This window comes from Parasteatoda tepidariorum, chromosome 4, assembly GCF_982258835.1.
Source record: "Parasteatoda tepidariorum strain Cologne lab strain chromosome 4, Ptep-v5.0, whole genome shotgun sequence".
Lineage (NCBI taxonomy): Eukaryota > Metazoa > Arthropoda > Arachnida > Araneae > Theridiidae > Parasteatoda > Parasteatoda tepidariorum.
In genome coordinates this window covers 51,960,986-51,983,478 of record NC_141758.1, presented here as the reverse complement: position 1 = coordinate 51,983,478, position 22,493 = coordinate 51,960,986, and the positions used below count along the sequence as shown (strand labels likewise).

Genomic DNA, 22,493 nt, shown 5'->3' with positions numbered 1-22,493 from the left:
GAAGCTTTGCTTTGAAGGAAAATGTGTAATATTTATGATTAAAAAAAATAATTATTGGTCTAAGACACTTTATTTGAATGTTATAGTGTTATATGAGTAGAAAATTTGTTTTAAAATTTTATTATTGAAAATCTCATTTAAATTTTAGAATTATTTGTGGGATTGTGAGCTAATATTTATCTTATCAAATCCTCTGAGCACAAATGGTTCAAGAGTCAGAGATTCTAAAGAAGCACAAAATCTTCTTTTTGCTATAGCTAATCCGGAATAGTCAAGTTATTTATTACTTTTATGTAATATTACAGAAGAAGCACTTAATTCCCCAACTTTAATTTTTGTTTCTTTTTTAATTCCACTGAATTTAAAAAATTTATGTGTATAGAAACACCATTTAAAAATGTAACTATTAACAAATATATGACTTCACTTAATTTCCATTTATTTGATAAGGTCACTCTATCATGGCAGGAAAACAATCCGCATTGATTTTATTTGTGCTTAACTGACATAAGAAATCATAAGTTAAATGTGTATTAGGAGCATGTAAAAATATTTAGGATCAGCACTAAGATTACCTTTCATCTGGATTTCTGATTCTGGAATTATAAAAGAGAAACTGACCATCAAATTCTTTCTTTTATTTAAAATTGAAAACCGTATGAAAAAATTGTATAACATTATGTGTAGTACTCATATTGTCTATCATGATAAAGTAATTCTGTGATTATTAATGTTTTTGCATTAATGGAAAAACTTTTTAAAACATTTTAGAATAGAAGAACAGAAACAAGATATCCATGATCTACATCAAACTATACATATACTTCATTATCAACTTACAAGTGGAAATATAAACCAGTCAACAAAATTGGAAATACACGATCCTTTGAGGACTATTCCAAAAACTCCTTTCCTACCATCAAGAAATAAACAGATTCTTATATCAAACAAAAATAACCCCTCCACTATATCACAACATTACAGAGAAAAGGCCTTAGATTTCACTTCTGACTATAAAAGCAGACTGAACAAATTACAACAAGAAATGAATGAAGACTTTGAAAAATATTCAGTAATATATCACACTTCTTTTGACGCTAAACTGCCAAATATTAAGCCTTCTCTGTCTCAAAATTCTCCAGCATTTACTCATAACATGAAATTTCACCACCCATCATCTGCTAAAAATAGTTCATATATGCCACTTAGTTCCCCCTTTGATGCTTCAAAGAGTTTGATGGAATTTGGGAATTTAAACTTAAAGTATGGAGGTGTTACAGTTCCTAGTTTTATGAACAAAAATAACTCAGGACGGTTAAGTGGAACTCTAACATCAAGTCAAAACATTTATGACAGCACCAAAACATTTATTGCTGACAGTAATGTGACCTCCACTGCACATAAAAAAATTTATGATGGTGTATTCACATCTCAAAGTGAGCAAACACTGAAAGCATCTGAAGTTTTGAACCCGAGCTCTTCGATAAACAAAATGTATGACATGCATGAAGAATTTGAAAACTTTCAAAATGCATCTTTTTTACCTAGCAGAAAAGACCAAAACATATTTGATACAATAAAACCCATTGAACATTCCTCAAGTGAAATAGCTAGAACTGCTTCAACTGGATCAACAGAAAACATGCCTAAAGATATTCCTGTCACGGGAAATGTAGTTGAAAATAGGGTAAGTTTCCCTGATCAAACTGATATACCTTTTGAAAGATCAGTTTTATTACCTGTTACATCAAATAAGTTCTCTTTTCAAAACCTTCAGGATACCAGCACATCAATTATATCTAGTAATAGAATTCCCAGAGATACAATATCTAGCAAAACCGACCAAAATAAGTTTGGCGTAAACAGAACCAATGAAAGTACTTTGACTGAAATAGTTAAAACTGTTTCAACTGGATTAACAGAAAATCTGTCTAAAGATATTTCCACCACAGAAACTGCAATTGTGGAGAATACAACAAATTTTCCTATTACAACTGATATACCTCTTCAAAGATCATTTCTATTGCCCACTGCAACAAACAAACTTTCTTTTCAAAATACTGATAATATCGACACTAAGCAATCAGTTGTATCTGATAATGGAGACACTTCAATAGCTCTAACTTCTTCGGGTCCAACTGCGTCTACTAAAACAGCACCAATTGTTGTGGACCTTGATGCGGCTTGGAAAAGGAAAACTTCTTTACCAAGTGTGAATCCTCCTTTATTAAATAACTCAAATCCACTGATGTTTGCTAAAAATATTAGTCCTGTTGAGCTAATTTCTAAAGGAGAAACGAAGCATAGTAGCACTATTTCAAACTATCCAGATTCCAAATCTACCACAGCAAAAACAGATACTGAAACTTCAGGCAATATGTCGTCGAGTACAGCTGTTCAAGATACTATAAAAAATTCGGAGCAATATAAACAGTTAAATAAAGCCCAACTTTCTCAAGCAGAAGCTATTAAAGAGTTGGAAAAAGAGACAGAATCACAAAACAACAACCAATCAATTGCTTTAAGTGATGTTAGTGGTACTGATGAAGAAATAAAAGAGAAAAAGTCATTTTATAAGACTCAAATGCAGAATACAATGAAACAGACTCCAGAGGATTCTCTAAGCGAGTTAAGTGAAGTACATTTGTCATGTGGTAGTGAACAAGAGGAACAAAAAGAAGAATCTGATAACTGGTAAAGAGTGTTGACAAATTGTAAATATTTTACATTTTTATTTATTCTTACATTCATTTTTTTCCATAAAATACAAATATGTATTTTATTTTCAGGAATATATTTTATATATAAAAAATTGTGAGTGCTTTAACTTAGTAAGACACCAAATTTAAACATCAAAACATTTATTTACTATTTACAAATATTGTAATAAAATTACACTGCCACAATAATCAGTGCATACTTTGGAACATATTATTATATACAGAGATAAGAAATGCATACGTACACATCTGTGTAACACAATATTTCACATTTAACACTTTTTTCTTTATAACAGAAAGGAAACAAACTTCATAATTTGTGCAAAGTTCTCTTCCATCGAGACTGATCAAGATATGTTCCCATCTTTAATATTAGAGTCATTATTAATCGCACTGTTTAGATGTTGCAGTGCTGACTGAAGTGCAGAGGACACAGTTATTAACTGTCTTTGTCTTTCTTCTTCTAGAACCTACAACGAAAGTTTTTTTTAATATATTGATTACATAAAATACTAATTGCTCCATTAAATTTCAAAAGATATTCTTATGCACTTGCATTAAACTCCCTTAAGTTTAATTTCATTCTTTAACTTTTTATTTTATAAGTGTTAAGATATTTTTAAAGGCAGCAGCTATCAAACCTTTTGCTGATATTAAGTTTTTGTGAAATTTTTATTAGACTAAAATTGCAGACATTGGCTGTAAAAGTAGCTTACTCTTATTGAAACTGATTTTGGATAGTGGGCCAAAAAGGCTAGTATATTCCATGTTGGAAACTAACAAACCTAACCTAAAGTGATAATCAGGGTGAATTTCAAAATAATTGTTTTAAAAAACCTGTTTCTTTGATTTTGAAAGATTTCACTATCTTCTTACAAAATATATATGATATTTATTTAAAGTATCAGAAGTGATTTATGTTAACTTAAGAAAAAGACTATATGCACATAGAATAAAATTGTATATAATTTCTTTAATAGTAAATGAAATATTTTTTTTTTCCATCTGCATCTAAACGAATACATGTGGGCCTTATTCTTACATATTGAAGGGGGAAAACACTCTAGTTTTGCATTTTGTAAATTCATCATCACATTAAAGAAAAACAGTTAATACTGAGAAAAAAAATGACCAAATAGGACTCTTCAAAAATATGTGTGTTTTGATATCTGATTCTCTAATTGTAATAAATAATATGGTATTAAAAGCTGCGTGAAAAGCAATAGCAATAACTGTCAAAGTAATAGTAAAAAGTAAATATTTTAAAACACAATTCGAATTTCTCATATTGTCTGAATTTATCGGAGGGAACTTTGAAAACATGTGAAATCAAATCACCACAAGGATGATACTATCAGCATAAATTGAGCATGTCAAAAATGTGATTACTAGTGCTTTCACATGTTAAAATATTGAATGAAAAATACCGGAATTTTAAAAAATGGAGTGGAATTGCAAAAAGTTGAAAAATGGAGATATATTAAAAACAGGGTGCGATTTCACTTGTAAAAAATATGTGGAAACTTGTAGCAATAACAGTCAAAAATCGATTTAAACACTTTATTGATTTACGGTGGTATTGACTCAAGCCAAAATGTGATTACTTGAATGTGCAGTTCGAACTTCGTGTGTCATTATAATACAGCAATGTCCCTTTTCCAGAAGGATCGATTCCCCGATTCTTCATCTTCTCCACTCTTAAAAAAAAGGACCACCAAGACCTCCTCTGGAATGCAGGAAAAGTGGGAAGTTTGTTTTCAAAAATGAGCACAACTGAGTCCCCCCCCCCTCTTCTTTCCTATGCAGCTGGCTAGTATATGAGGCATTTCCTGGAACTTTTTTACTGTAGAAAAGGGTATAAACGCGGGGAACGTTAACGTTGTGGGGGAGTCAAAATGGAAAATTTAAATAGGTCTAAAAGGATACATGTCCTTGAGAAACATTGTTCTTCCCCTGACCATGTAATATTTAGGAGGTAGGGGGAAAGGGGGTAACATTCTTTCTTTAGCATTGACATGAAAAAGATTTCAAGACTCCCTTCTAATGAAATATGAATTTGACTAACGATATTCCAAACCAAGATCTAAATTCGATTTCATTTATTATTTTTTTTATGCAGTGCACCTGCAAATACATTATAGGAACAGGTGAATACCTTGGTGAAATAAGTCTTGCAAAATACTCCAAAACTAATTTATCTCACCAAATATCTCGTATTTAAAGCAATCCAATGTGTCACATTTGTTCGTTTTTACCAATCTAGCTTTTGTGAGTTAAGAGATTGTGATTATCGACAGCTTGTTTTTTTTTAATTATTTTTGACAAGTTATTGTTTTTAACAAGGTAATTTTAATTGAGTTACTGTTATTTGTGTTAAGTTTTTTTTAAAAGTTAATTTTGTTTATTACCTTTTATTTTTCTATGATGTCTTCACGTCCGTCGAAAAAAAGAAAGAATGTTTATCAATTAAAGAAAAAGTGGAATTACAAAGACAATTAGATATGGGCACTTCAGTATCTAAGTTCAGGGATGAGATTTTTCCGCTTTTTTCACTTTTATCTCTTGAATTTCAGTTTTTTTTATCAAAAATTCAGATTTTTCTAAAAATGTCACTTTTTTTTAATAAGTATTCTGCTTTTTCAGAAAATTCACCGATTTTCGAAGAGAAACAGAAAATTCAAACTACATAGCTAGCAATCCTTTCTCATTTTTACTTATTATAGCTATTTTCTCCCCTTTTACTCGCAGCAGATAAGATTTTCCGAATTTTTTACCCGCCCTCCAGATAGATCTGATTTTTGTAGTTCAAACGAGGCTGCTTCTGACAAGCCTTTTAGAGGTCCCAAGCCTGGAATCTGCTAATATCTCGATTCTTATTCACACGATTTTAATATCAAACATAGCTTTTCATATTTGCGTGTTGCGATTCTTATTCACACGATTTAAAAATCCAATATTGTGATTCGTATTTACGCCTTTTTAAAAACCTATATAATGATTCGTATTCACGCAAGTTTAAAATTAATGTCTTGATTTGCTCATGCGGTTTATAATATCAAACATTGATTTTCGTATTTATACGTGATTTTAAAATAAGGCATTGGGATTCGCATTCACGCATTCTAAAAATTATGCATTATAATTCTTATTTATGCAATCTAAAAATTACGCATCATGATTCGTATTTACGAAAAATATGAATCGGGATTTGTATTTACGCGTTCTAAAAATTCTATATCCCAGTTTGTATTTTCTCATTTTGAAAATCGTATATCTAGTTTCATATTCATGTGATTTCAGAATCCATAATTGTTATTCATATTCACGCAATTTTAAGATCAACTATCGCGATTCTTGTAAGAAGTAAATTTTTTTTTTCATTAGTTACTATAAAGGTGACTGTTTTTCTAACGACGATTATTAGTATATGTAAGTGTTACAACATCATAGAAACTGGAAGGGAATATATTCAAAACTTACATTCTGTGCTTGCTAAGAAGAAAAAATAAGATTTGTCACAAGATGTTTGAAGATGGACTAACGACTAAATATAGCAAACATAAAAGATATAGCAAACAAAAGCAATCACTTAAAAAGGGATTTAAATTTTTTTTTTTTTTTTGGAAAAAGAGTTAATTAACTCATCATCAAAATTTTATTTATAATTGCTGTTATTTATGCTATGAAAAGCAAAATTCTTATCAAATAAAAAACAATTATCTAAACAGTTGCTGATTGTCATGTAATTTTTCAAACTAAAATAGCAATTTTTGTATGTTAAGGAGTTACTATATATTTCTACTTCACTGTTATTGATATGTTTCAAAGGGCTCTAGTTAGATTAGACTATAATATGAACATAATGATTCGGTCCATGGTTAAAGTTTTTTTTTCCAATATAATTTAAAAAGTAATATTACTGATATATTTGCTATAAATCACATAACAGTATTTATTAAAAGTATTCTCAGTAGTTTTAATTTGCTAAACCAGGTAGTTTTTCAAGTAATAATTGTCTCTTATGTGAACTGAGGAAAAATATAATTTCCAGCTTTATTTTTTCAATTGGTAATTTTTATTTTCATTAAATGTTAAGTAGCAATGTAATCATTTATATAATAATAGATTAGTTCACAATTGTATGTCAACACATTATTTATTACCTTAAACTGTCTGGAATTTATTATTAAAGGGCTGCGCTTGCGTAAAATTTACGATCGTGGAAATTCAGCTTTTTTACCTTTTGGCTAATCTCATCCCTGTAAGTTGAGTGAGGAATATAAAATTGGAAAATCTACTGTGTATAATATCAAAAAACAGAAAAACTTTTTGACTATTTTTCAGACTCTGACACACCTCTTGCAATGAAAGATCAGAAATATATTTGAAATGCCAAAAATCGAGGATCATGATAAAGTTATGATTGAGTGGGTGTGACAACGCCGTAGTGAAGGTACTGTTAACAGGACCAATGTTAATGGCTCAAGCAAAGATTTTTTATGAAGAAATGGGCATTCAAGAGGAGTGCAGCTACAGTACTGGATGGTACATGGGATGCATCAGTTATCTATTTATGGAAATCGTTCTGAAGCTGCCGAAAAATTTATAGAAGATTTTGATGAATTGATTAAAAATGAAGACTTGTCACCAGAACAAGAGTATAATGCGGATGACACTGGACTGTTTTAGCGTTATGTACCGCGAAAGATTTTAGCTGCAGCTGAAGAAAAAAATCCAACCAGTGTCAAAGATTGTGAGAATGACTATTATGGCATGTGCAAATGCTGCGGGTATACACAAATGCAAATTGTTTGCTCTCTAAAGGATGTTAAAGTGTTACCCGTCAATTATAGATTCAATCAAAAAGCATGGATGACACAGCAACTCGTGGAAGAATAGCTGGATAATGATTTTGTGACGCAAGTTAGAAAACATTTTCTATCGATTGACTTGGAAGAGAAAATACCACTTCTAATCCTGGACAAATGCTCTGCCCATAAAATACCATTATTAGTGGAAAGGGCAAATGTTTCCGCTGTATTTTTACCGCCTAACTGCACTTCAATTTTGCAGCCTATGAATAACAATATCTTAAGGTGCTTCAAATGCAAAACTCAATTCCTAATATCGATGCTGACCTCTTTAAATGGTGGCCAAATCTTACAAGACTTTGTATAGTCTTATTCCATAAAGACTGTAATATGGAACATAGCCAAAGCGTGGGAAGATGTCGATCAGAAAACCCTTAAGAATGCTTGGAATAACATTTGGCTATCAACTATTTTTTTTTTTTTTTTTTGGTTATGATGAGGACGAGCCCGTCTTTGAAGGATTTCGTCCAAACAAAGAGAAAGATAGTGTGAAAGAATTATTACAATACATCAAAAGTCATTGTGAGGGTGAAAAATTAGATGATGATGTTGTCGAAACATTAAACTGTAACGATGATGCCCCAACTGTGTCTTAATTAACAGATGAGGAAATGAAAAATATATCTTTGAACAAACAGGGCAGTGATACAGAGAGTGTAGACAGCGAGGAAGAACCAGCAGAAGAACGGATTTCTACTGACAATCTAGTTATGCATTTGGAAAATACCATTAAAAGGACTAGAACAAAGAGACTTTATAACTGATCAAGAAATCGTGTCTCTTTATGGGATTAAAGAAAAGTTGTTAAATAAGAAGCCGAAAATTAAACAGCTTTCTTCAAAAGATATGTTTAAAAAATAAAACATTTATTCTGCCTATACATTTTTTATTAAGAGTTTTTGATTTCTATGTACAGTAAATAATTGATCTTTATTTTACATAAGTATTTTTTTTTTAATTTTGTTTGATTTAGATCGTTAAAAAAAGACTTTTTTTTTCTGGTTTATGTGGATTATTGTAACATTAATTTTTTAGTCATTTCAATGCTTTTTAAATGATTTGTTGCGGTTTATTTACTTGATGTGTTATGGACTTATACTATGCTTATTTTAAAAATTAGAAGTTCTTTTGTTTAGATGGTTGAGTCAGCAATTCATTTAATGCATTTCATTCCCTTAATGCATTTTATTACTGCGTATTTGGGGTAATTTTGGTAAATAATCAATTTTCTATAATGCTAATGGTTTGTTGATTTTCACAGCGACCGCGATAAATTGCCAAATTATGTATTCAATTTTTTTTAAAAAAACAGATTTAACTGAGGGATTAACAGCTGAATTAAGCTAACAGTTTGGCGTGGCAATAATCGTGGCAGAGAAAGGTATGTTTTAAAAAGAATGTTGCAGAAAATAACTGCTTTGCTTCCGAAATAAAAAATCTTACTGCAAGTACTATATAATGTTCTACGACAATGTCTACCACCAGGGCTGCTACTCAAATAGATGAACGAAATTCCCTGACTTTTCCTGCCATATTTTTAAAAAATTCCAGTCTAATATCACAGTATGTAATGACAGTGCTGTGGTCAAAATATACAGGGAACAACAAAAAATTTTAATAATTAATACATTGTATTGTATATTTTCAATTAAAAAGTATAACACCACAATACAGTGAAAAATTGTAGTAAAGACAAAAGAAATATATCATATAACAGAGGAAAAAAATATTTTTAAAAATAATATTTTGTCTCACTACAATAATAATTTGTGTAACTACTTCACTAAAATAATCAGCACAGTAGTTTATGAGAGTATTCAGTATTTTATGAGAAGTTCCTCATAAAGTTTAAATTTTTTCAAAAATATTACACAACACTGAGAATTTTTTTATACATTAAATCGAGGTTTAACTAAAATTTAAGAACAATTCTTGAATTTTAAACATAAATCTAAGAATTGCTGTAAGTGTCTACATTATAAAAAAAATCTATTTACCCGTTTTTGTTGATCTTTATGCTTTTCTAATTCTACTTTAATAGATTGCAATAAGTTACTGCCTTGATGGTCCCCACAATTTGAGTTCTGCACAGCTTCCTGAAAAGAATTTAAAGAGGAGTTTTAGAACTATATATTGAACACATGTTTTTATTTATTCATCTAAACTAACCAATCATAATATTTATTGTAGTATAAAGTATTTTACTTGTAGTTCTACTAGTTTCAATTTGATAATACTAAGGCTAACAACAATTTTTAATTATCATATCAGTGAAAGTAAGCAGTGCATTGGTTGTTAATTTAAATGTCATAATTTATGTGTGCAATTCTTAGTACCAAGCACTGAACATCAAATTAAATGTAACATATGCAAAAACAACTTTCCTAATTAATAATATCTAGACAACTGAATTGTTATAAAAAAAAAAAATTTAAATTTGAGCCTTTTTTCATGTCATATATACAAAAGTGTATTATAGGAATTTTAAAAATATATAAAACTAAAAATAATATCAGCAATAAAAATCTTAATTTTGATAGCTTTTCTCTTAATTTAAATAAATATTAATAATCGTAATACATCAAATCAATTTTTTCTTTCTCTCTTACCAAATTTAGATAAGAAATCAAAAAACACTCTAACATCATTTGATAAATTGTAGAAATATGCATAAAATGGAGCTAACTATCAATATCATTAACATACCTAACAAAAAAAAATTTAAATTGTTCAAAAAATAATTATTATTTAAACATTTGTGTTAAAAAGGAAATGCTCACATGATACAAAATAATATTCTAAATAATAATAAATCATTTTAAAACTTGTGTCCCAAAAAATACAGTCAAACCTCATTATTTTAAACTTGAAGAGGGAGGAGCAATCATTTCACTATTAAGGACATTAAATCTAGAAAATCATAGTTAATATTTTGAACAGATAAATATTAACTATGATTTTCAACAAAATTTAAGAATGAAATTTTAGGTCAGAAAAATGTAAATATTCTTTGAAGTTAAGAAGGGCTTAATAATTTAGAAATAAAAACTTTGTTACAATAAAACAACTTTATAATTTTTGTAAATGTTATTAATTTTTTCCCTCTTTTCATTTTATGCACCTTCTAGTGATTACCCCAGTAGTTATAGTTAGCCTAAGGCATCAAAATAGCCTTTCACAGTATTACAATATACAATAATTAAAAATATCAAAAATTGTATATTGACCATACAATTAAAAAACCATTATAAGTCTTTTTCCAAAAATAATAATATTTTATATTAAAATACACCATTTACAAAAATCTATTATTTAAGGACACTGTGTCTGAATGTGATGTAATATAAAAATATCGTAATTTTTTCCTCAATTAGCCTCATATTCAGCCTTTCATTGGATAGGTATACTCACAGAAAATGGCAATAGTATTATGACTTCAGTTCTACACAAATTACAATTTTATAACTATTTTTTAAACTAATTTCAATAAACTTTGGAAAAATAAAACACTGCAATTCTAACTTTAAAAAATTAGAATTTTAGTATTTTGTAATACTAAAATTCTAATTTTTTTTAAAGAAAATTTTCTTTAACCAAAACAAATTTAAAGATTTTTTTTTTTTTTTTAAATATTTAGGCTACTTATATACAGTAAAAAAATAGCATTAAGCTAAATTTTCTGCCGAAAAATTTGGAATCTTGCTACAATATTACTTTTTAAAGTCAATGTCTAGAAAAAATTCCAATGTTTTTTAAAATTGAAAATGTTATGTATATACTATACGTAAAATATTACCTATATATTATTTACTGCACTTAGCCTTTAAATCTTTAAGAAAAAACTGATGTTTTTAAACACCATAATCATCATGATAAAGTAATAATTAGGATATTAATTAATATAAATACTCAATTCACTGCAGTGCCTGAAAGCAATTTTTTTACTGAAATATGTTGAGCGTCTCTAAATAAAGTTTATAATTTGAATGAAATAAGAGTTAAATAAAAAACATTTTCAAATAGGTGTTTTCACGAAACATTTAAAATATTTATGATTAATTGAAAAAAATGAAATCCAATTTGTTCGATGATACTTACACAAACAAGCTGTGATATATTTCCAGAAACATGTTGAGCTGTTTGCTGAACAATGGTTTCAATGGCAGCTTTTACTTGGTGGCATTGTTCATCAAATTTATTGGATAATCTTTTTTCCATCTCAATATATTCTCTTTGTATATTAGTTTCTAAATCTTGGAGCTGTAATAAAAGTTATAAATGTTAGTATTATAAAATGTTAAATATTGATGAGAGTATATATAAATTAATTTAATACTGAAATGAACCAAAAATGTTTTAAGTTCATTTTCAACAATCATATTCCATAATGCTATAAATATAAATAGGTTAATTATAAATCAATTTTATAAAAAATAATTGGATTGTGTGTGTTAAGCGTAATGGCATAATAGCTGAAATGAAACCAAATAAACAGTTTTATGTTGATCAAATGGCATTATAAACTAAGTATAATACAAGCACACAGGGTTTTTATTCATGCCTTTTGTTTGACCTCTTATCGCAATGGTTACTAAAATAAGATTTGCTTCATTCTTCATCAAAGTGTTTAGGTAACACTTGACTTGCTCAATTAGAGTTATCTCTAATATATAACCTCAAAAATGTTAAATTACAATAATATAAGAGAGAGCTGCAATGTGGAATTTTTATTAAGTCTGTGTGTACTGAATTAGTTCTTTGAAAATGCATGGCAACTAAATAATATAGTAAATGTAAACCAAAATGTTGAATATGAGGAGGGGGGGGGATTTAAGTTGTCAAAGATGACAGATATTTGCTCTTGAAAGGTGCAGTTAAAAATATTGTTATTCAAACCATATTCAAAATATCAATAGATATTAAAACTATCTACTTTAAAATAATAAAAAAAAATTTAAACCAAACTAAAAAACAATGACTAAAACAAAATATAGTGCTAAAAGACAAAATATAGTGAATTCATGTTTCTAAACTTACCCTGCAACAGATACCAGTTTTCATTTCTTCTAAATTATGCCTAGATGCTTCGATTTCATTTCTTTCAATTATTTGAGTCTGTTTAATAGCAGCTACTTCTTCCTAAAAGTTTACAGAGTGTTACAAGACTTGTCTAAATTACTTTTTTAAAATCAATAATTTCAAAACATTTTCATTCAACATTTTATTTTTGACTTAAATTTAAAAGCAAAAGCCTAAACATTTAAATATAGTCTTTGTGTCTAATCTAAATATAATCTATAAAAATAATTAATAGTAATTAATAAAAATTTGTACTTTTGCTTAATTTACTTTGATAAAGTAATATCATGTAGAAATTGAGGTTAGAGATAGTTCTCAAATGGAAAACATCTGGACAGCAGACACATATTGATTGTGACTTTGCCCACCAGATTTGTATACTTTTACTGAGCAAGAAATAAATGAAAATTTATTTAAACACCACAAATTATCTAACCCTAGAATAAATTACAACAAAAAAAGCTGCTGCTTTATAATAACAATTACTGGAGTTCTATTCTGTATTTTTATAAGTAAAAAATAACTTCCACGATAAAATATTATTTTCATCTTAAGTAAATATAATCGGATAGAACTAAAATAGTTTTGCAACTGTTTTGATCATAATCAGATCTTCCGTTTTTTAAGTTTTATATTTATTATCGATTACTCCAATTAAAAATCATTTAATAAAAGATTACTTAGAAATGAATATATGGAAACCATGTGCACGGATACTGAAATTAAATGTAATCGGAATTAGAATTTAAGAAAATTTAAGTCCAAGGGCCCTATAGCATAAGATATTACTAGTCTGTACTCATATTCACTGGTCTGTTTACATGTATCTATTAATTTCTTTAAGAAAAAAAAATTTAATGAAGTTAATTTACAGGAAACATTACAATTCAGAAAATGCATATTGTCACAATTGTGATAAAAATGCTATTTTGTGACAAAAATACAGACCAAATCATGAAATCAAAAGAATGAAAAGGCATACCAATCTTTTACAACAATTGACGGTCGGTAGGAACACTAATTACTTTATGGTGGCCGTTGTTAATTTTGAACCCCGGTAATAATTTATAAAATATCAAAAATTAGTCAGCGATATATAAATTCATTATTACTTGTATCTGCCTTAGATCTTGTCTCCAATCAACTGTATTTAATTGCCTCATTTCAGCTAGTCTTTGTTCTAGAACTTCCTAAAAAATAAATAGAAATAGAAAAACTGCAAAATATGATAATGGTATTTATTTGTAAACACATTGTTAAATGCTGATCAGTAATTAAATACCCTTAAAAAAATCTATAATTGCAACATCAAGGCTAAGAATTGATTTCAACTGCTATTAGAACAATTGAAGTTAAAATCAGATTTTATTAGTAGTTGAGGTCAGCAATATACTTAGCTAAAAGAAAATTATACTGCAATCTGTTACTTCAATAACCATTTGAAATTTATTTTTACACTATGACATAAAAAAGCTACTATCAGGGGTCATACAGAAAGAAATTAAGTTTGCTTTTAGAGACTCTTTACAAAAACCCAAACTTTAAAACAAGAATTCATCACAGCAAGCCCTGTTTCAAAAGAGGCCTAACCTAAAATTCTAAACTCCTAAAACACCTATTTTACAAAACCAACTATTCTTAAGTATAAATTCAATATTTTATTTTGTTTAGATTCTTTCAATACAAATAGTAATTGTCATATGTATGAAAATGTGCATGTTTGAATAAGTATAAACAAAAACACATTTAAAACACTTAACTGCTAACATGTGTTGCTTATCAGAATACTTTTAATTTTTTCTATTTTTAAAACCACTTTCTCATTTAATTCTCCTATATTTAATACAAATCTTGGAATAATTGTCATAGACAATAAGTTTTAAGTTTGGAAAATTCAAAGTATATATATATACACGTACAGTATAGCAAATCAATAATTAAAGAAAAACAAACTTTCAAAGGAATTAACTATGATTATTAATAAAGCTGAATATTAACAGCTTTTGAAAAGAACAACAAACTTTGTTTTCCTTTAAATTATTAATGTTTTCTAAAAAAAAATTTACTTAATTTTGTTTATAGTTAAAAAATATATTAAATGGAACTAATTTACTTTTGGAATTTTCATGCTTGTTTTTTAATGTTATTTTTATCTGATTATCAGTGGCCGAGATAGCCTACTTGGTAAGGAGTTGGTGCCTATGTCCAATAGGTCTAGAGTAAGGCTCCCGTCGACCGAAGACTCTTCATGTACAAAATGGTGACTGGTGTAGACTAAATCAGTTGGGCTCACAGAGTCCTCCAGGTTCCCATAACAAATCAATACCTCTGGGGCAACTGGATTTGATATTGATCGTGCTCTATTTCATGTGAAAATTATAATCTGCAAATTTATGGTGTGTGAATGTGTCCTCCCTGTAAAATTGGTTATGAGGTATGAGCGTGGCAGAGTTCAAATTCTTGGCCAAAGATGGCGCCACTGGAAAACAAGAAGTGCACTCCTCTGTCTTAAAATAGGCTTGTCAGTATTGACAAGTGGCATAAAACAACAAACATCAGATTATCTGTGTTGCTAATTTTTCTACTTCAAATGGGTAAAAAAGGACAAAAATTAATAACAATAAGCAGTGTTTTCCCTCAGTGTTTTTAGAACAGTGGCTCACCCTACCTGCCCTTTCACAGAAATAAGTGCCCCCTCACCCTTTTCATAAAATGTTGTCTCCTTTTAATTCAGAAAAAATGCTTTTTTTTTAATATGTAAAGAGATTGCAGTAACAAAAACCAGGAATTTTAGATTACCATAATTATTATAAATTATTTTTAGGCTAAGGTTAGATAAAACATTATTATTCCTCATATTTGAGTATTTTTAATTCTGTTTCAAAGTGCACTTATGTAGCTAGATATAATTAGTAAGATTAGTACCCTTCGAAACTGAAAGTGCCCTTGTCTTTTAAAATCACCCTGCCCTTTTTAAAATAAGAAACTTTTACCTGATTTCTTTGCAACCTATTATTAAGTTCATTAATCTGAGCTTGACTATTGGCCACTTGCTGTTCCAGTTCAATATTCCTTTCCCTTAAACCATCAATTTGCTCTTCAAGTAAAACTCTATTGTGCTCAGCATTTTCCAATTGTTGGTTTAGTCTGTCTATTTGAGCTACAGGTAATCTTGGTTCTATTCCACTGTCCATATGGTCCATTAAAACAGCAAGAGCAGCATCTAATTGTAAAATAACAAAATAATTTTAAAATCGACAGCCTATACAAAATCATTAATTCAAAATATATAAAGTGTTAAATAACAATAAAAGCCCAACAATTTCACAAAATTTTATATTTCAAAATTGTTAAAATATTTAGAAAGCCTGGTTTTAAGGTTTCAGAAACTGTATTATTTATTTCTTTGATCATAGGTACATGTTTTAATTTGCAGAACATTCTTGGTTCTTTTTAAAAAGTGTTATTTTAATCATATAACTGTTTCACTGATTATCCGGTTGCTCACCACCCACGGTTGAAAGAAAATCGGCATTAGGAGTGAAAAGGCGCTAGAATACAGAAAAATCAGAACATTTTGACTTAAAATTGTATTTTCGGAACAGGGCTAAAAAATCGATTAAATCAGATAAATATGATATTAATCGGAATAGTTGGCAACTATGTTATCATGAAGAAACCCCTTAAAACTTAAAAACTACTAATCCTATCAGCTTGAAAGTAACTTCAGCATAAAAAATTATATCAGAAAATGTACCTTACACGCTTTGATATAGCCTTAAGATAAAGTAAAAAGTCTAAATAATTCATATTAAAAATAGTACTTTTTATACATAAAAACATTTGCAACTGTTTAACTATTCGTTCTGTTGATCTATATATAGTTTTATTTGATTGCATAAGAAACTATGTCACACTTGTTTAAAGAGCAATATCAGATCTGTAAATTGGTGCAAGTAGAAATTTGCACTTTTCAAACACAAAACCCATATAACTCATAAACTATTAATCTGATCGTCTAGAGATTAATCTTACTCAATTTGGCATCACAAAATACATTAGAAACAATGCCTCAACTGCTTGTCTAGTAGAAATTAAATCCCACCCCAGTTCTCTAAAAAAAGGTGGGATTACACAGAGAAGAGTAAAGAAGTTTTCATGTATTATTTCTAACATAATAAAACATTCTGTCAAAAAATACTCTGGGTATTATTTTTTCGATATAACACCCGTTATATACTATAATTACCGGACTAAAAGTCTTATTTGAATATTGGTCCAACCCTAGTAAAGCTAATACACCAATAAAATATTGCTATTGCCATGAATCAGACACAAAATAAGAATTATACATTTAACTAAATATATATATTCATTAGACTTTATCTCAAAAGAAACAAAGATGAACTGAGCAAACTCTTAAATTATCCTTCTAATTCTGAAATTCCAAGAAGACTAAAATCAAATACCATGCACATTATCTGGTGTTACACGCCCTCCAACAGCTTGATTAGTTCCAAGAGAAACATCTGGTGGATTAAGTGTTCTCATTTGTTGAGGCATAGGCCTAGGTTCCTCATGACCTGCACTAGGACCAGGCCATGGCAAGACAGGAGAAGGTGGTTGCCAATCTCTGGGAGGGTTAGGGCCTCTTGAAGATGAAGCTTGTCCATCTTCAGCAGGAGTTGCAGGACTAGTTTGAACTGGTAGCAAATCTGGAATAAAATTATATATTTAAAATAAAAATAATCGAAGCTTTTTTTCAACTAATTTACATCAGAAATATATTTATTACAAATTAAACATTACTAAAGCATACACATAAAAGAAAGTCTTTTGAACACTAGAAAAATCCAACACTTTTCAGATTTGTAGTTATGTAATTATCAAATTTTTCGATAATTTTATGAAGGAATGTAAATCTTATCACAGTATATGAATAAAAAGAATCTGTTAAATATATTCATTTTCAAATTACAGCTTATTGAATTTTAATTGATTAAAAGTACACAATCAATATTACGAACAGTGAAACATAAAATATTGTCTTATAGAAAGTCTAAAATTCATTTAAAATTGATTATAAAGTTATTAGTATAAAAAAAAAAATTTAAACATTCTATTAGAAAATTAAGGTTGGCATAATTAAACCAATGTGATCTAGAGTATCCCTATTAATACAGATACAACTTGAAAAGAACTTTCAGTGATTAATAATTTGCTGACATTGACAATGCAAAAATACCTTTGAGAATTTTCCTTTTTAAAAAAAAGAATTAAAAACAGATATTGATGATTAAAACTGATCAAATTTTAAAAATTTTATCTTTTTACTAAAATATTTTAATTTAAAAAAAAGTCACTAAAACAAGAAATAAAAAATCCTAACTACATTTGAGAATAGAACAATATTTGGAGTGGTTAAATGAACTAGATTGATTTAGCACATTATTAAAACAGTATGTATTTTTTCAAAAATTTTTTATACCCTGTGAAAGATTATTAATGTTTTGCGTTTTGATGAACTTTGCAGTTAGTTGACTCAACTTTAAAACATAAAATATAACATGCATGTTGCAAATAAAATTAAAAACAGGATTCTATTAAGACTTTAAAATCTCTAATGATTCTCAAGATTTTATAGAGTCACATAGATTTTAAAAACTTTATTTCATAAGCTTTAAAACTGATATATTAAGGTAGTTCAATACATTTAAAGGATGTTCTTTATTGTTTCCATACAGGTTCTTTTAAATTTCCATTAAATAGCCACGCAATACACAAAAACAACTCATTGCATGCATGGAAATATTTTATAAAAAATTCTCTTCCAAACAGTAAAAAAAATTTCCACACACAGATATATATATATATATATTGATGCAAATCTTTCAATAAAAACATAGACTAAAATTTATAAATATAATAAAAATGAGTAATAATTGTGTATGCTGAAAAATAATTACCTGGAAATGTAGCCCAAGGAGATGGAGCAGGTTGTGCTTGCATTCTCTCTATACCTCCCTGAAAAAAAATTAATCAAAAATTAACTTTAAATAGCATGGTATTTCTAGATATATTAAATTATAGTAAACAACCAACAAATATTTATTCTTTCAGTAGTTTTTTTAAAATATAGCGATACTAGAAAATTTTTTAATAAAGATTGCCTAAAATAAACAATTACCAATTTTCAACATAGGATATTAGTTAAGTGCTCGACACTGAGTTACGTCTAATAAATATTTTTACGACTTTTTAGGCAGGGCTTGAATAACTTTTTTTTAAAATATCTGTTTTATAGAAATTGTCAAAATCTACTCCTAATTTTGTGAATGTGTGAAAATTAGATCCTGTTTCAAGGAGCTTAAGCTATAAAATTATGAATTAAAACATTATTCCAATAAAATATTTTGTGATGAGCTTGCTTTTATGAACTATTTTGTGAAAGATTTGTTGATGAACTTAAATTTCTCCTTAACTGGCCTAAATTAAACATGAAAACAATTAGAGAAAACCTGAAAACTGTTTTGAATGTGATAGTTGACACCTAATATGGATACCTAAAATTTTTCCCCACTCTAGAGATGAACTTTAGCCACCACCCTGATTAAGAGAGATCAAAAAGAGAAAATTTAATAATTAGATTCAATAAAATACTTTTCAGTAAATATAATGAAACAAATTATATTTGAAATTATTGATTAGTATATGAAAAATAAAAATTCTCTGAAAGTTAACATGAAGAGAATTTAATCCTTTTTCTGTCTAAAGCAGACACTTTAACCTCGTAATCTAGTGCTAAAATAACAAACCTCAAATCCTTCGAATTCACCAAAATCATCATCATCATCAGGATCTTCAGCTGCTGCTGCATCATGAGCATCAGGTACCTATTTATGAATAACTTATTAGCAGCTAACAAAAAATTTATATATTTTCATAAACATTTTGCAAATGTATCACATTTTAACACATATGAAATATATCAAGGATATTTCTGTATCTTGATCTGTTACGCCAACTACAATTACCAAGGCACTAAATGGATTATAAACTTGCAATTTAAAAAAAAAAAAAAAAAAAAAACATGTCTAGGTTTACCTAGGGCTGGCTACGAGTTCTACCTTTTGAGTTCATCTCTTTTTGTGATTTTTTTTTAATTTTTTGCAGGCGACTATTCTGTCAAGACTGTGATTATTCTGTGTCTGTTAGACTATGTCTGTGATTATTCTGCCACCCATCATGAAATGAAAATCTTACCGAAATATCCCAAGTAATAAAATTAAATTTTGTTCAAAACAAAGATAGAAAGAGAATTGGAAAATATATATGCACCATTATTAAACAAACTTGATTAAATTTGATACTGACATTCTGAAAGGTCTTCCATCATAAGGTCTTCCATCATAAAAGTGTGCTTTCTTTTCTCATGCTACACATTGGCGTGTACGGATTGGTTATTGTAAGGTATTATTTGTTATTACATTTCGTCTTATAATACAAATTAACATTTTTGTAAAACCCCTTATCATTTGGAGCTTTTTTTTAAAAAGTATAAAATGTACTTAGAAAATTGCTTGAAACTTTTTAAATATTTAATATATTCAAATCAGACTTTTTTCATTAGTTATTAAACAAGATTCACTACAAAATTATGAAGAAGAAGAAAAAAAAAACTTGACCTTTTTTTTGCACAATCAGAGTATAAACGAGTTACTTTAAATACTTATATCTTGTGCAGTTTTAAAGAATTGTTTTCAAATTTTAAAACAAGAATTTTGAATTACTCCAAAAATATTGAATTCTATTAAATAGTTTTTAAGTTATAGTAAAAATACATAAGATTTTTTAAAAAATGTCTATAGCTGCATTAATAATTAAGTTATAACTGCATAAAGTTATTTAAGCAATAACTGTATAAAGTTAGTATTATACTTTATGCGGTTATTACAAATAACAACCAAAGTAATTGATACAAATTACAAGCTTATTTCTTGATTTTTCTGGCATAAGGTGTTCAAAAATACTTGTTTACTTTCGTAATTTGCTGTCAGTCCCCCATGCCTCTGAGAGCTTTAAATCTAATTGCTAAGTAGGAAATAAGTTTTTAAGTTATAGTAAAAATACATAAGATTTTTTAAAAAATGTCTATAGCTGCATTAATAATTAAGTTATAACTGCATAAAGTTATTTAAGCAATAACTGTATAAAGTTAGTATTATACTTTATGCGGTTATTACAAATAACAACCAAAGTAATTGATACAAATTACAAGCTTATTTCTTGATTTTTCTGGCATAAGGTGTTCAAAAATACTTGTTTACTTTCGTAATTTGCTGTCAGTCCCCCATGCCTCTGAGAGCTTTAAATCTAATTGCTAAGTAGGAAATATCGCATGAACTAAACACCTCTAAAAATACAAATTAATCTAAGTATATCATGAGAAATTTCAGAAAATGTCAAAAACTGAAAGTGTCTTTTCCATTTTTGTAGGGTAGTGTGTGAGTGTATATATATATAGGTATATAATAATAATTATACAGTGGTAAAATTATCTGTGTTTATAAATTTGATTCTGATTACTATTACAAATATTTAATTTGTTATGATCTCAACTTATCTTTAGGAGGGGGATTTATTAATTATATTATTCTTACATTAATTAATTTTTTAAGTAATTTAAAATTATTTTTAAAATAAATACACTTTTTTAAAAAAAAATGAACCTTAAAATGTTAATTTTCTCATTATTTTCTGTTCAAGCTATAGAAAAAAGCTTTCAAATTCTTTATCCAATAATATTTTTTTTTTTTTTACTTTTTGGGGAAAAAAAGTACTTAGTGATTGTCTTTTAGGATGTATTTACTTTTATAAAGAACAAATTTTATCCTATTTTGACAATGAATGAGGATTACTTTTCTAAAATATACACATAAAATGGTATAGGAGGGTTATTTAAAAAATTTTAAGGTGTAAAGTAAGTGCCCTTTCAAAACTCAAAAGTGCTTTTTTCTGTGAGAAAGAGCTCTGTTTTTTTTTTACCATTAAGCATTAACAGGTATCGATTCTAAAATAAATTTTTAATGAAAAACTTTACAATTGTGTGCCCTTCTTTAAATTTGGCGAGATAATATGTTACAGAAAACAGGAAAATGACTTAAAAAAGCTTTTGTTGCTTTTTATGATAAAAATGAAGATCAGAAACACAAATATGTTTCAAATAAAAGACAATAAACAGCTATTACAAATAAAACTAAAATCTATCAAAAAACTAAATTTCATTAAATTACATCTAAGTAGACAAATATGAACTAAAATATTTAAAATTCGAGGTAAACAAAGTTTGTAATTCGTACATACTTGATGATTTTGTCCATTACCACTCATTGCCCTGGATATTTTACAATTTTATAGAACAGAAATATAACTATAAACTATATTTTAGAGATTTTTAGTAACAATTATTATAATTTATTTAGAAAAAATAAACAGATACTATAACATTTCGACTCCAAAACTACGAAAACTGCAGTTGCAAAACAGACTTTTGCAGTTACGGTTACAACTGATTTCATTAATAACTCATATTTAAATAGCCACAGTGGCCTAAATCAGGTGGACACAGTTGTTGTTGTTGAAGTTTTATTTACAATAGACATGACATCCCAATTTCGATCCTCTGGGGAAGGAATGGCACCCTCATTTTGGAAGCCCGACGAACTACGCTTGAAGACGAGCACTTTATGGTAGAACAGTTTAACGAGGACCATTACCGCACACGCTTGATCCCTTCGATCCAGGTGGCCACCCAGCCGCGCAC

At 28.2% G+C, this 22,493-nt stretch overlaps 2 protein-coding genes across 2 annotated transcripts in view; one reads left to right on the top strand and one right to left on the bottom strand.

Annotated features, from left to right (window-relative positions):
• The window catches only part of LOC107449106 (uncharacterized), an 18,592-nt gene extending 14,870 nt beyond the window's left edge, over window positions 1–3,722 (top strand). The window contains exons 7-9 of the mRNA XM_087161087.1: window positions 772–3,291; window positions 3,334–3,559; window positions 3,623–3,722. Of these exons, the coding sequence (XP_087017213.1) occupies window positions 772–2,698 (1,927 nt within the window). The 3' untranslated portion in view covers window positions 2,699–3,291; window positions 3,334–3,559; window positions 3,623–3,722. The remainder of the gene's footprint in view (window positions 1–771; window positions 3,292–3,333; window positions 3,560–3,622) is intronic.
• On the bottom strand, window positions 2,845–22,493 carry LOC107449107 (uncharacterized). Its single transcript, XM_016064543.5, has 10 exons — window positions 22,034–22,493; window positions 19,486–19,563; window positions 18,637–18,694; window positions 17,140–17,385; window positions 15,664–15,893; window positions 13,783–13,860; window positions 12,629–12,730; window positions 11,690–11,851; window positions 9,589–9,687; window positions 2,845–3,190 (listed from the first exon to the last, which is right to left on the bottom strand). Exons 1-10 carry the CDS (start codon window positions 22,058–22,060, stop codon window positions 3,068–3,070), a joined length of 1,203 nt encoding a protein of 400 aa, XP_015920029.1. The 5' UTR covers window positions 22,061–22,493; the 3' UTR covers window positions 2,845–3,067.

Coding starts and splice junctions, on each gene's coding strand:
- LOC107449107 (XM_016064543.5), bottom strand. CDS start 22,060: ATGAGTGGTAATGGACAAAATCATCAA. Junction 12,731..13,782: donor AAGATCTAAGGCAGATACAA/GTAATAATGAAT, acceptor GTAAACTTTTAG/GAAGAAGTAGCTGCTATTAA. Junction 9,688..11,689: donor ATATATCACAGCTTGTTTGT/GTAAGTATCATC, acceptor AATTCTTTTCAG/GAAGCTGTGCAGAACTCAAA.